This window comes from Salvia miltiorrhiza, chromosome 1, assembly GCF_028751815.1.
Source record: "Salvia miltiorrhiza cultivar Shanhuang (shh) chromosome 1, IMPLAD_Smil_shh, whole genome shotgun sequence".
NCBI classification, from domain to species: Eukaryota; Viridiplantae; Streptophyta; class Magnoliopsida; order Lamiales; family Lamiaceae; genus Salvia; species Salvia miltiorrhiza.
Window position 1 is genome coordinate 60,356,698 of NC_080387.1, and position 15,250 is coordinate 60,371,947.

The following is a 15,250-nucleotide window of genomic DNA, read 5'->3' on the forward strand; positions in this document are numbered from 1 at the left end:
AAGATAAACTAATTATTCATTTTTACCGGTTCACCTCAACATTTTCTGGCAAGTTTCGGAAAAATAACTCCAGAATTTGCCTTTAGCTAAAGACAAAATTAATACTATAATAATATATATATATATATTAATAATATATATATATATATATATATCATTTTTTTTAGTTGGATGATTGAGGAATTGAGGTTTGTAAATTGTAATACCCCCTAATCATTTGTCTTAACAAAAAATTTGCAATTTTTGCATTGAAATTTATCTCCATGCATTCTGATCTCAATGTGCCACGCGATCCCATTTTGTGTGTGTGTGTGTGTGTCCTATATATGCTCACTCAATCAATTTTTTGGGGGAAGAATTAGCCAATTAGGTGAGAAAATTTATTAATTATTGTTAATATATAGAAACTGAGAAATCTCTTAATGTAGTTATTGATGTTTCTAATTGTATCATTAGTACTTATATGACTTAATTTAATGATTGGGGGGAAGTGATTTTTATACATATCAGGTTCATTGCACCCAAGGCCATAAACTGCATGCCTAGAAAATTAAATATAAATATTGCATGGCTTTGTATAATTTTCGCTACGTGAACGTGACTATTATTCCTAGTATGTATTAATTTCTTCATTATTATTGAGTAGAATACCTTTAAATGACATGGATTAATATAATAATCAATTTAATAGCTTCATTTTCTCTCTCCCATGTTGTAATAATTATAAATAAACGGCATGCAGCATGCTTTAATTCGTATAGATATATAGTTCCCAACTTACTACAAAAATTAAATTCGTAGCTCATCATCACTGCATGCATATAAGAGCTTAATTAAAAACTGATAATCTGATGTGCCATTCATTGTATATCAACATAAAACCAACAGAAACCAGCTAAGTTATGCTTTGATTTACATATATAGTGAGGCAAAAATCAAATGAAACTAGATATACATTGATATTCATGACATGAGCTGGAGATGCTCAAATTCCTTCTTTGAATGTGATGTATGTAAGCTAAGCTATATCCTGAACTAACAATTCCTGACATAAAACACATTAATTATATTAAGAGATTATTAATCTTGTACAGAACCATTGAACGTGTATTATGGACTCTAGATCCATATATTTAGTGGAATAAAATTTAGGTGATTAATTTTTAACTTGAAAAGTGTTTCCGAATTCTTATCTCGTTTTTTTCATACAGGTGTGATCGATTTTGATATCTACAATATTAATTCTCATAAAACAAATGTCAATGATATTCAACATGATTTAACATATACAATTAAAATTATCTGATCATTTTTATGTCAGTTTGATATGCTAAAACAAGAAGAGCTACTTCGAGCGAGCTTTACTCCAGGAAAGAAGAGAATTTCAGAGAGAGAAGGATGATTTTTCATTCAAGTCATAATCCTTCATTCAGATACAGAGTACTACTAAATAGAAAGGAGGGCCAACATGCCCGTTGCCACTGCCACAGAACAGCTGCTCTAACTACCAGAAAAGAGAATAAACGAGGGGACCATCTCAGACAACGACAAGCTCCCCTAACCCTAATACATTTCATAATCTTGGTATCTCACAGGTGGAGCTCTCGTGCGCTTGGGCTGCTCTTTTCCAATTGGGTCTTCTTCTTCACTTGGGCCTGCTTCCTCTTGGGCTAGCTGCATCGGCCCACTCTGATCTGGTTCCTCTATTGTAACATTCCCCGTTCCTTCGAAATTAACCTTGTCCTCAAGGTTGAAGTTAGGGAATTGATGGAGGATAGTGTCTCTAGCTTCCCAAGTTGAGCTTTCAGGTGATTCGCCGCGCCACTGGACTAGTACTTGATGTTGGAGCCCTGCAGCGGTGAGAATGCGGCGCTCCCCGCATATAGCTAAGGGTTGCGGCGCCGGCTGGGAACCTACAGAATCCTCAGGCAGGGTACATGTTGGAATGGAGTCCGAACTAATGTAAGGACGAAGTTTGGAGATGTGAAACACTGGGTGGATGCGGCTGGTTGAAGGGAGCTCCAGACGATAGGCAACCTTACCAATTCTTTCGGTGATGTTGAAAGGGCCATAAAATCGCTGCGCGAGTTTGGGTGATTGGTGTCCTCGGAGAGAGGATTGGCGGTAAGGCTGCAAACGAACAAGGACCTTGTCTCCCACCTGGAATTCAAGGTCACGGCGATGGCGATTTGCCTGCTGCTTCATGCGGTGCTGAGCTCTGCGAAGGTTCTCTTTCAGCTGAAGAAGCAACTTATCTCTTTCACGCAATAGTTCATCCAATGCCTGAACTTTTGTAGAGCCAGCTGTGTATGGTGGAATCATCTGCGGGTGTCGACCATAGAGTGCCTCAAATGGCGTCATGCGCGGATGCTGTGACAGTAGGAAGTGTTGAGGGAGTATTCAGCCCAACACAAATGCGCAGCCCAAGCTCCAGGTTGGTTACATGTGAACGCCCGGAGGTACTGCTCAATAGTGCGATTTGTGACCTCCGTCTGCCCGTCGGTCTGTGGGTGAAACGCCGTGCTGTGTTTGAGGAGGGTGCCGCTCAATTTGAAGAGTTGCTGCCAAAACGCACTGAGGAAAACAGGGTCGCGGTCAGAGGTGATAGAACTGGGAAATCCATGCAATTTCACGACCATTTCCAGGAACAAAGCAGCCGTCTTCGCGGCGGTGAAGGCTGTGGGGAGCAACCCGAAGTGAGCGAATTTTGTCAATCGATCTACCACCACGAGTATTACCGTGTAGCCGCGACTAGGAGGTAAGCCAGTGATGAAATCCATGGTGACATCTTCCCAAACTTGGTTCGGAATTGGGAGAGGTTGAAGAAGCCCTGAAGGAGGCAAAGTAGAATATTTTGTCTGTTGACAAATAGCACAAGCTGCCACAAATTCCTTTACAGCCAGGTGCATTCGGGGCCAATAAAATGAGGACGCGAGCCGCACGAGGGTCCGCTTCACACCTCCATGACCAGCCATCGGAGTAGCGTGGGCCTCCTGAAGAAGACGAGGAATGAGCTTCGACGTGGTGCTAACGTAGATGCGCTGCCGGTAACGAAGAATCCCTTCAGCGATAGAGTACTCCGGCCCTAGTTCGCCCAATGAAAACTTGCGATTGAGCTCGCGAAGGTCCGCACACTCTGCATTTTCTCTCCTGAGTAAAGTTAGGATCTCCGGAACCGCAGAGCTTTGGATAGCGAAGGACTGACTAGGGATGGCACCCTCCGTAGCAGGCTCTTTGCCGGGACGACGAGAGAGAGCGTCAGCAGCTAAATTGGACGCTCCCGTGCGATAATCAACTCTGAAATGGAAGCCCAACAACTTCCGAACAAATTTCTGTTGTTCCGGTGTTTGAATGGTTTGCTGTAACAGTTCCCGGATGCTTTGCTGATCGGTGCGAACGATGAAGAAACGCCCTAACAAGTACTGTCGCCACTTGTGCACCGCCTCGACAATGGCTAGTAGTTCTTTGGTATAAACTGACGCAGCTTGCATTCGGCGACCTAATTTCTTGCTGAAATAGGCGATGGGCTGCTCATTTTGCATCAATACTGCTCCGATGCCTGTTTCCGAGGCGTCGGACTCGACAATGAAAGGCACAGAGAAATCAGGGAGACGAAGCACTGGTGTAGTAGACAAGGCAGCCTTTAGCTGCTCAAATGCTCGGGCAGCCGCTGGAGTCCACACAAACGCCCCTGCGCGGAGGAGATCAGTTAGTGGAGACGCGATGCCCGCGTAATGCCGCACAAACCTCCGATAATAGCCTGTCAACCCTAAGAATCCTCGAAGTTGTTTAATGGTGAGAGGCGCCGGCCATGATTGCATTGCCTCAATTTTCTCGGGGTCGGCTTGAACACCCCCTTCGGAGACGATATGCCCCAAGTAAGCGACCGAAGGCTGCGCAAACACACATTTACTAGCTTTCAAAACGAATTTCTGATCACTGAGGCACTGAAGAACCTGCTGGAGATGGGAAATATGCTCCTCCAAAGACACACTATAAATTAAAATGTCATCAAAAAATACAACAACAAATTGATGGAGGAAAGGAGCAAACACTTGGTTCATTGTTGCCTGAAATGTTGACGGCGCGTTACACAGACCAAACGGCATCACAAGGAATTCATAGTGGCCATCCGTGGTGCGAAACGCTGTTTTCGCGATATCCCGATGGTGCACCCGGATTTGGTGATAACCGGAGTGTAGATCCAATTTCGTGAAAATGCGGCCCTGCCCTAAATCATCCAGCAGCTCGCCAATGGTGGGGATCGGAAAGTTGTCTTTCACCGTCACAGCATTGAGGGCCCGATAGTCCACACAAAATCGAAAAGAACCGTCCTTCTTTCGGACAAGCAAAACCGGCGAGGAGAAGGGGGATTGACTTGGGCGGATAGTTCCCTGAGCAAGCATCTCAGAGACTAATTTGGTCATCTCTTGTTTCTGGAACTGGGGATAACGATACGGACGAACATTAACCGGTGCCGTATTCGGTTGGAGATGGATGTGGTGATCGATGAAGCGGTGAGGAGGCAAACCCTTTGGCGAAGCAAAAAGGTGTTGGTATTGCAGCAACACGGAAGCTATTGCCTCTGGAGTGGAATCGGGAGCCACAAAATGACCCATCATAGCCGGCCCATTAAGAGATGGGCTGGGCCCGATGTAGATAGCAAAAATCTGAGTGGTATCACGGTCTTGGGCTTCTGCAATTAATTGAGAAAAGGTGATAGGGCGAACGTCGAGAGCAGGATCTCCCACAAGAGTGATGGCTGTCCCGTCGCGAGAGAAGGCCATTGTCTGAGCGGCATAGTCGTGCGTGACCGGACCGAGGGTCTGCAGCCATTGTATCCCCAATACCACCGCTGGACCGGCGATTCGAAGGACATGTAGATCCATAAATAGAGTATGCCCCTGGACAACGATTGGGACCGCAGAGCATAGTTGAGAACAAGTTAAGTAGTCTCCATTGCCCACGTAGACGCGAAATGGAGGAATCGTGGTGACGTCGAGCTTGAGGGAGCGGACCACCTCCGGTTGTATAAAATTGTGGGTGCTCCCACTGTCGACTAAGACCCGAATATCACGGCGATGGATTGTGCCAATGAGATAAAGAGTGCGGGGACGGCCCATACCGGAGAGTGTATGCAAACTAGAGATATCTCCACAAATATCAGCGTCCGGTGGTAGCTCCGACGATGGAGTGTCGTCACTGGGTGGATGTTCTGGTGCAGATTCCTGAATCTCGTCATCCTCATCGGTGCCTAGAAGTCCATAAAAACGGCTCCGGCAACGGTGGCCGGGAGACCATTTTTGGTCGCAATTGTAGCACACCCCTTTTTCACGTTTTTCACGCAGCTCCTGCGGAGAAAATCGACGGATGGGTAGCGAGGGCCCTTGAGGAGGGCCAGTGAGCAGCGGTGGGGCTGGAGGTTTGGACGAGCCACTTGGTGATCCACCTATCGGCGGAGATGAAGAGGAGTAAGTCGGAGAGGGTAAAACAGAGGATATGGGCGTGGCTTTGATCGGCGTACGCGAAAACCATCGCGGATCAGAACGTGTTTCAGCCAAACGGGCTTCATAAGCGCGGGCTAAGGCGAACGCCTCCATGAGAGTAGAAGGTTTCGTGAAAGAGAGCTCCCGGCGAATATCCGGCTTTAAGCCGGTGACAAAAAAACTGACCAGCAGAGACTCAGAAACCCCTTGAACTTTGTTCATAAGTTCCTCAAATTCAGCCTGAAAATCACTCACCGAAGATTTCTGCGTGAGTTTGGATAGTGCGCCTTGAGGATCCTCATAGAGGGACGCACCGAAGCGGTGGCGCACGCTATGGAGGAAAACAGGCCAGGTGGAGAGGAGCTGATTCGACTTCATCCACTGAAACCACGAGGCTGCTCGACCCTCCATGTGGAAAGATACAATGCGGAGGCGGTGATCTTCCGGAGTGTTATGATAGGTGAAGAACTCCTCCACTCGAAAAATCCAACCAGCGGGATCAGACCCATCAAATCGTGGCACCTCCATTTTCATAGCGCGGAATGGGGGCGGATCAGTTGGATCTGGGGGCGGCGGCGGAGGCGGCGGCGGTCCACGACTCTCGGGAGCGATGCGGGCTTCCACTGTCGTCATGAAGCGCTGGAGAACGGTATTGGTGTCGGCGATAGCAGCGTTGGTGGCTGTCAATTGCTCAGTGGAGGTCGTGATATGAGATGTCAATTGCATCTGCAACGATTGAAGCGCAGCAACAATGTCGGAGGAAGCCATAGAAACAATGAAAGCACCAATGATATGCTAAAACAAGAAGAGATACTTCGAGCGAGCTTTACTCCAGGAAAGAAGAGAATTTCAGAGAGAGAAGGATGATTTTTCATTCAAGTCATAATCCTTCATTCAGATACAGAGTACTACTAAATAGAAATGAGGGCCAACATGCCCGTTGCCACTGCCACAGAACAGCTGCTCTAACTACCAGAAAAGAGAATAAACGAGGGGACCATCTCAGACAACGACAAGCTCCCCTAACCCTAATACATTTCATAATCTTGGTATCTCACAGGTGGAGCTCTCGTGCGCTTGGGCTGCTCTTTTCCAATTGGGTCTTCTTCTTCACTTGGGCCTGCTTCCTCTTGGGCTAGCTGCATCGGCCCACTCTGATCTGGTTCCTCTATTGTAACACAGTTCTAACAACTAATACATTGTATTATTAAGAATAAATTCATTCAACTCAATTCTGCAGCTGCAATTCAATCATGGTATTTACCTCAATCATCATTTATATTCTTCAAAAAAATATCTATAATTACTCAAGAAAAATGTTAGAAAACATAAATTAAAGTTTTTGGTGAAGTTGAGACCTAAGTCTGCTTTATTATTTGATGGGCTGGGCTGCACACTAGTCTCATATCCATAAACCTTTAAAAGTTAGGCTTATACTTGTTTGGTTTAACATGGAGTATAACTCAGCTACTTTGATATTCATATTTATTTGCTGCGTTAACTTATTGAGATTGACCCGAATTTTAAATCTTATCAAATACTCACATGCTTGTTAATTGTTATAGATTATTATCAAAACGAGCTTTAAATAAAGAGAGCCCAATTCCAAGCCCAGATGGACATGTTTCGCATTATTGGGCTTTGGCCATCAGATATCAGGATTTTTAGAATTTCTTTGTGCAATATTATTATTTCAACACATTTAAAGAAATAATGATTAATATCATAGTCGACGTATTCTGACATTCGATCGGTTGCCGTCCAATCGAATCAATAGTATCAAACTCATATTTGATGAGTTTATTATTAAGTCGAGTTTCATTTTAGTTTATCAAACACATCAAATAATACAAGTTTATTTGAGTCAATCCAGCATAAATATTTTTTAAAATATACTAAATTAAATATATATGGGTATATATATATATACAAATTCAATAATCAGATTTTTTTTTTAAATAGTTTATTTTATTCTAGAAATATATTATAGTATTTTTTCAAGGATTAAGGGAGTATTTACTTAAGTCGCTAGTTTTTTTTAATAAAAAATAAGTTAATTAAATTATTAATACACTTTTTATTAATTAAAATAAAAATACAATTAAATATCAAACCGATAGTTTTAAATTTCGAGTAGCTCAAATCAATATAACTAAATGGTTCGTAAGTCGTAACAGAAAAAAAAAAACATTACAATTAAATTCGGTTGAATTTTAAACTCAGTTTCGAGCAATGAGGCACTTTTGGTCAATTCGGTTGCACGGTTTATATATTTCAATTAAATTCTAATTATTTCTCAAAAAAAAAATTTAAATTCTAATTATAATTAATAAAATTTAATTAAATAGTAATAATAAACTCTCATGAAAATTGATGAATGCTAATTAAGATAAAGCTTTTGTCCTGGCATGATTTCTGGTTCTTTTTTTATCATCTAATCTAATTTCCACTAAATTTGACCAATCACGAATCACGATTTCTGGTTGATTTTTCTCCTCACGTGTAATTTATCATTTATATGTATTTTTATACTCTCTCATTCCATGAAAGAACTTCCTACGAGGGAGTGATACGGGTTTTAAGAAAAAATATTATTAAGTATATTGATAGTGGATAAAAGGTATTTGAGTGTATTGGGAGTGGTGAAAATGTGTTATAATTAATATTGGGAGTTATGAAAAGTGAAAAGTAAGAGGATTATAAATAGTGGGGTATAGTCCAAAAATAGGTAGGAAGTTAAAATCCCAAACAGGAAAGATAGAAAGTTCTTTGATGGACGGAGGGAGTATTATTATAACGAAGAGGTGAAGTGCAATTGAGTTGATTGAACTACACAACAAATGTGACACCTTCTGGCGACGAGCACGTCGAGATTTACCCTTTTTAGCCAGCTTCCGCAATAATTCTAAACCAAATTTTTTTGTCATAATCACTTGCAAAATTGAGAAGCCCAAAACGGAAAGCACACTATCATCGGTTGGCGAAACAGAGCTCAAAATTGATTCTTGAAAATGGCTTTAATGGCTGCCGGGCCATGGAATAGAGGAGGCTTGGAACAAATTTGGATCTCCCCTCCTTCAATTTCTACAGGAATCGGTTCTATCTTTACCAATCACATATCATTTTGTGGCGCCGACAGCGTCGCCTTATTTTGCAGAAACGGGCCGAGAAAGAAGTGCCTTGCCGTGGTTCGGGCCATGTCTGCTACATTTGGGGCCCGAATGGAGGAAAGTGTGAAGAAGACTGTTAGCGAAAACCCCGTTGTTGTTTATTCCAAGACTTGGTGCTCGTGAGTTTGCAATCAATTGGGTTGTTTGTATGAAAATTGACTCCTGCTTTTTAATGATCGACTTGCATTTGTTTATTTCGAGTGGAATTTTGTGCTTTCAAGTGTGTTTATTGAATGTTGTGGTGTAAAGGTACTCTTCTGAGGTGAAATCTTTGTTTAAGAGGCTTGGTGTGGAGCCACTTGTGATTGAGTTGGATCAATTAGGTATGTTTTTCTATTCATGGTTAATTACTGATTTTTTTTTTTTTTTTTTTGAGAGAGAGAGAGGGTATGTTTTGATTTTTGAGTTGATGAAATATTACTTATGTAATTCTAGCATGGACTGCATTTGATTATGAGTCAGTGTTTTAGTATGATATCCTTTCAACTGTTTGACAATTCTGTTGTCAGAAGATTTAAGAAGGTGATCAATTTTAACAGTTTTGTGTGAGTGTTAAAAATAATTGGCTGTTATTGCAAAAAGATTCACTCTGATTCATGATGTTTTTGTTGTATTCCTATTCAATGATTGTTGCAATTTGCATTTCAAAACTTTGCGATTTGATGATGCTAATAATGCTATGGGCATGATGATCTTTCAGTTTTGGGATCTCCATTGCACTGTGGTGGAAGTGTTGATAAGTATACTTATTAATCACATAACATTAATTTAACAACACAGAAGAAAAGAAACTTATGTACCATTATCCCAATAGATTCATTCCGTTTCCTGAAAAAGCTGAGATTCGTCTTACATATTTGGTCCCTTCTCAATACCAACCTTTGCTGAGGTGTTCTTGTTTACAAGATCCTTGTCCAAGGCTTTTCTCTCAATGTCTTGTAAAGTGCTTAAGAATTGTAAGAGATGATTCCCACTTTCTAGGGTAGATACACAGAAGTGATGCATGTTTCTTACAGCTTGCCACTTTCACCAATTTAAATTTAGACCCCAACTCCAGTCTTTTATTCATTTTCTACTGATAACCACATAGATGTCTTAGGCACTTGTTTCATTTTAACCCATACATGTCTTTTGCTTCGTACTAATAGCCTATTTTAGAAGACATTGCTCAGAAATTTATTTAGTGAGACACTATGTCTCTGATTCAATTGCATTTTACTACAGAATGCATGATCAGTTATTCACTAATAAAAAAATTGAAGTGATATTAAAATCATTGTGTGCCCTTGATTTGTCATCTGACCTCTCTTAATAAACCTATACCACCTAATTGCTCTTGTAAATATCTCTGATGATGAACAGATCTCATGCTATGCTGGTTAGTAGGTAACATGTGATACTTAAATTACCAGTAGGCTTAAAATTTAATAAATACATTTTCTCATCTTACTCGTATCACTTACAGGTCCCCAGGGACCACAGCTGCAGAAGACTCTGCTACGGCTGACTGGACAGCATACCGTTCCTAATATATTTATAGGTATGAATGCACAAGCTTACTTTTATGATGTGACGAATATACAACTTGAGGTCAATGTCAGAAATTACTATGTCTTTGTCCTTGCATTAAAGGACAGGGTGAACACTGATGAAGTGATCTTGGGATGAATTGCATTAATATCGGATAGAAGATTGAGGTTGCTGATGAACAAAAAGTTGTGATGTTTGAATATGATTACTCTCAAGCTTCATTGTTTTGCTTGCTAGTCTCTACTTCCTGTAACTGATAAGTCTGATATTGACTTTCAATGACAGGGGGCAAGCATATCGGTGGTTGTACAGGTACACTCTTACAAACACATGTTATGATGAACGAGTTTTATGGAAAGATGGGGAAAATTACTAAGTTATCGATTGATCTAAGTGACAGGATAATATGGTTTTCATTGATATACACATTGAAGCATCAAATATCAAGTAATCAATAGATCAAATGTTTTGGGTTGCAGATACCATCAAGATGCACAGAAAAGGGGAGCTCCAGCCTTTGCTATCAGAAGCTGGTGCTATGAAGTTGAAGAGTTAGTTTCTTGGCGGCAAAGGATTTATTCATCGGATGAGAATCGAGCTAATTTATCAGCAGCCCTTAGGTATGTTAACTCATCCCATTTCTTACTGGAAAGCTTGGGATTTATGGCTAATTACAACCCCCTCATATATTAGCATTTGAATTCGTATAGTCCTGTAATTTCAAAGGGTTGGCCTCTGTACATTGAAACACATTATAATAAGAAAAGGAGTCGATTCCAACCACCTCTTTCCGTTTCAATATTGTTCACTTTTGAGTGTCTCTTGTTTGTATGCGAATGATGTCCATATCCTAACCAGCTCTGCGTCAGGAAGAGAAGAGAAAGAGGTATCACTTAGATTAATTTATATGTCAATGATTACCCTGATGCAAATCTTTTAGGGGCGTTTAGTTTGCATGATTGATAAGATGCATGATTGAGTATTTTTATCTTCAAAATTAGGATTTCTTCAAATCTCCCTTTCAATGAGATATGAATCAAGTAAAACTAGCTCAAATGATAAAAATAACCAAGGGCATTGGGATATCTCAAAGTTCTTATCTATTTAAGTAAATATGGGATTAGTCTTATTCTTTTTATCTATTAAGGGTGCGTTTAACTTTGAAGGATTAAACGGATTCTTATTCCATTGAAAGTGTGTGATTGGAGAAATCCTACTCTTTTTTTTTTGATAAATTACATAAGTAAATAAAGAAATTTAAAGACTGTGCGACGGATGACAAATCCTACTCTTTCTTATTCCATTGAAAGGATGTGATTGGAGAAATCCTACACTTAAAAGGTTAAAACTACTCAATCATGCAAAGTAAACGTCTCTTATAGAAAGTAGATTGTCGAAATTTCCCTTATTGATAATATGATGTAAGATACTATGCATTATTGTAACTCTGACTCTAAATTCATTATATGCCGTTGATCTATTTGATTAATCGATATTTGACTATCATTTTGAAGTGTGATAGAACTGAAATTTTGTCAGGGTAAAAAATATATATATAGAGGGTTATCAGGGTAAAAAAATATATAGAGAGAGGGTAAGATATATCTATCTTATGTAATCGTACCTGTTTTGGTATTTACCCATTTTAATGCAAATGCTATAAGTTGGTATCCTTTGGAGAGATTGTCCCGTATAGATTATATCAACAACGATAAACCTAATTCCGAAGAACTATGACACAATCAAACCCAAATGAATCAAGTGTTGGAGAAATGTTTATGATTTGTCAACTCTTTGTTGTTAGAGCTTTTTTTTTAGCAATTTGAGTGTGTTAAGTGATTGAAATCTAGTAGTGGCTAAAGTTGTGTTGAAATCTAGGGAATACAACTAAACCCATTTTGATCATTGCAAAATACACACACACACACACAGACAAGGTACAATACACATGAGAAGTAAAAGAGCATTATGCAATGACTTCCACTTCATCCAAAGCGTAGTTGTTGGTAGATACATTTGCGTAATTCACCTTGTTAAACCTCACCACCACCGGGTACCGGCTCTTCGGGTCCTACACGTACATTTTCATACTATTTATTATTACCAAAATATCCTAATTTATAAAACATTGCAAAATGGAAATTTTCTTGATAAACTCACCTGATCCACAGCTACAACAGAACCCACACCTTTGAACCAGTACGATTCCTTTCTAAGAACTCTCACCTGGCATGTCCAAATGCAACGAATTAATATTTAGATCAAATTTTTTGTCTAATGCTATATTTATAATTTTCAAAAGTATTTCTGGTAATAGTTGATGAATTTGAGCTATGCACGTATGACGTGGGTGTATGAATGAACTAATTTGTAATATAGCAACGCTATATTATTTGCAACGTATTCATTATTCAAGCTTTCCTTAGAGATCAATATTAATGCTATGAATGAAGACTTTATTTATTACTAGCAATAATATACAGTGAACAATAAAATCATGCTCGGAATAATGACATAAATATTTCTACTGAAACACAAATTAGTCGAACAAGCTAATTTATGAATACTAATTAAAATATGTAAACACATCATTCATTGGTCAGTGGCTATTTTAAATAAAAGGAGCCCACGCTAAAATACTTGATAATAAAATGAGTTCACCAGGCGCCAGATACAAAGCACATTTCCTTTTTTTAATGAATCAACTCAAATTCACTAAAAAATATTAACCGTAATTAACTAATTAATAATATAAGAAATATAAGTACAAATATAAATTAGTTGGAGGATGGGGGGATTGAGTTTTGTACTTTGATCTCTCATCTTTTTACAAAGAGACTGAGTACAACTGAATTACAATGCATGTGATGTTAGTAATGAATAATTACTATATAATTTAATTGTTGGTAAAATAAAAAATAAAGTTTCTTTCTTCCTATTCCATTGCCCGAGTAATAAATTTAAATACATAATGAATAAACAAATCATCACATTTGCCATGTCCAACTCCTAATTATTAATAGCTTGGCTAATCACAACATGATGAATTAAAAGTCTAATATTAGCAAATTGCAACTTATGAATCAAGAAATTTAAGTCTACCTTTGAGCCTCTGGGGGGGCCAATTGGCGGCGGCTTGGCCGCTTTAGGAGCTTCAGCCGGTGGCGTAGCGGTGGCAGCCGCTGGTGCTGCAGCGGCGGCCTCATCGCCGGCGCGGACCACCAGCCGTGAGCCGCCGGTTTTCTTGGAAGGGAAGAAGAGCACGGTGGCTTTGGGGGTGGTTGCGGCGGAAGAGATCACATTAGGTGTCACCACAAATCCACATGATGCCATACTGCAGCTTGCCATTTAATTTAAATTTTTTTCTTGGATTATTTTTATGACGAGATTTTCTCTTGAAATGTAAATGAGAATCAAATTCAAGAGAGTAAATGAGGATTATTTGAAATTATCTCAATAAATCCGATTATCGTATTTTCATGGACTATGAATTCTGTGAAGATCTAAGTTATTGGATTCAGCCACTCGGGTTGTGCCACGTAATGTCTTATCCATTTCGTTTGGATAATGTGATCTTACTTGCATTTGTTTTCTTTTATTTGTCTCTCGATGATTTATTTCTTTCCCATTTTAAACATTTAGGTTTATTTTCATTTTTTTAGTTGGAGACGACAGTAATGATTTGTACCTTGATAGTATTTTTACAAAATATATTGGGCTGCAATGCGGGTAGATATTTAGTTTGTTGGAAAATGCATGTTGCAATTATTTTAGTTTTAAGAATATCTCTTTAATTGAAATCATTTTTCAATAAAAGGGACTAATTTGATGTGACGAGGAAGTAATCGATTTCTTTTTCCAGAAATATACTTTGGACAAAATAGAAAAGGAAAAATACTAACCATGACAATACGTAACTATTGTGTTAAATGGTAAAACGGGAATGATAGATTCTATCGTTTGATAACTATTTATTTACCTACAAAAGTTAGTCGGATAAAAGAGAGCGAGAGCAACTCAAAAACAACGAATGGTATTTCTTAATGAGAGAAAACCGTACATTACAATTTGGGGAAAACAAAAAGAAAACTATTTATAGGTAGAGGGGTAATATGGTCATTTTCTAACTATATCACGTACTCCTCATGCAAGGTAACGATGTCTGTACAAGCGGCTTATCAAGTTTTGTCGGGATTTTGTACTCTTTTGACATCGATGACAAGTGATAAGGGTGTACCGCTCCATGGCTAGAATATTACCAGTCCTATAGACATAACTATGCAACCCTGTATCAATTATCATACAGCTTGGGGGATTCTTATAGCTCTAACCCTAGAAAATACTCCCTTCTAAGATTCCTCTAATTATAGACGCACACGTGTCGCAATCCTGGCTTGTACGTATTTTACTCCTCATCATATTGATTTTAAGGGGAGTTTATTTTGCATGATTGATTAGATGTATGATCGAGTATTTTTAATAATAAGAGCATTTACATATGTTGAATTGCTGGCTCATCCACATCTGGGACCACTTATGACTCAATGCCATGCATTGGGGTGATTTATCCCACTGACTCATATCCGTTAGGCTGTCTCTTGGGACTCGTCGCCTAAGTTGACCGTCAATAGGTTGGGATGGTAGTCGTTGTAGAGATCACCAGTCCAATAAGGCGAAAAATAATTGAAAGTATTTCGGTCGTCGTTGGGATCCATTTAAATTTGAGAGATAAAATAGATGAGAGATTAGAGATGGATGAAGATTGAATAGTGAAATTGAAAATAGGATGGAATAGTATTTATAGGAGAACAAACAAAAAAAAAAGTAAATAAAGGCATATATCCGTAGGTGAAGAAAACAAAACAAAACATATATATATATATGACAAACATGGTTTTCGTACCTCAATTCCACATGATTTGTTGTCATTTTCCTTCATGTTTTGTTTGCCAATGCGTGTTTGTACCATAATGTTGAGTTTTATGAAGATGTGATGTTTTGGTGTAGTTTTGGAGTAATTTCAGGAAAAATCAAGGATTAATTAGAGGATTTTGAAGATATGAG

The 15,250-nt window shown here is 39.2% G+C and overlaps 2 protein-coding genes across 6 annotated transcripts; one reads left to right on the forward strand and one right to left on the reverse strand.

The window, feature by feature from the left end:
• The first annotated feature begins 8,284 nt into the window (after positions 1-8,284).
• On the forward strand, positions 8,285-10,969 carry LOC131000204 (glutaredoxin-C5, chloroplastic). 5 transcript variants are annotated; one of them, XM_057926000.1, is made up of 5 exons: positions 8,285-8,775; positions 8,906-8,979; positions 10,122-10,196; positions 10,472-10,498; positions 10,666-10,969. In XM_057926000.1, the coding sequence occupies exons 1-5, from the start codon at positions 8,498-8,500 to the stop codon at positions 10,740-10,742; spliced, it is 531 nt and encodes a 176-aa protein (XP_057781983.1). In that variant the 5' UTR covers positions 8,285-8,497; the 3' UTR covers positions 10,743-10,969. The 5 variants fall into 5 exon arrangements, with proteins under 5 accessions (XP_057781983.1, XP_057781975.1, XP_057781991.1 ...); XM_057925992.1 differs by having other exon boundaries at positions 10,472-10,969; XM_057926008.1 differs by lacking the exon at positions 10,472-10,498 and having other exon boundaries at positions 10,645-10,969.
• Positions 10,970-12,068: 1,099 nt separating this feature from the next.
• On the reverse strand, positions 12,069-13,773 carry LOC131000234 (photosystem I reaction center subunit IV A, chloroplastic-like). Its single transcript, XM_057926034.1, has 3 exons — positions 13,289-13,773; positions 12,347-12,412; positions 12,069-12,257 (listed from the first exon to the last, which is right to left on the reverse strand). The coding sequence occupies exons 1-3, from the start codon at positions 13,532-13,534 to the stop codon at positions 12,153-12,155; spliced, it is 417 nt and encodes a 138-aa protein (XP_057782017.1). The 5' UTR covers positions 13,535-13,773; the 3' UTR covers positions 12,069-12,152.
• Positions 13,774-15,250: the final 1,477 nt, after the last annotated feature.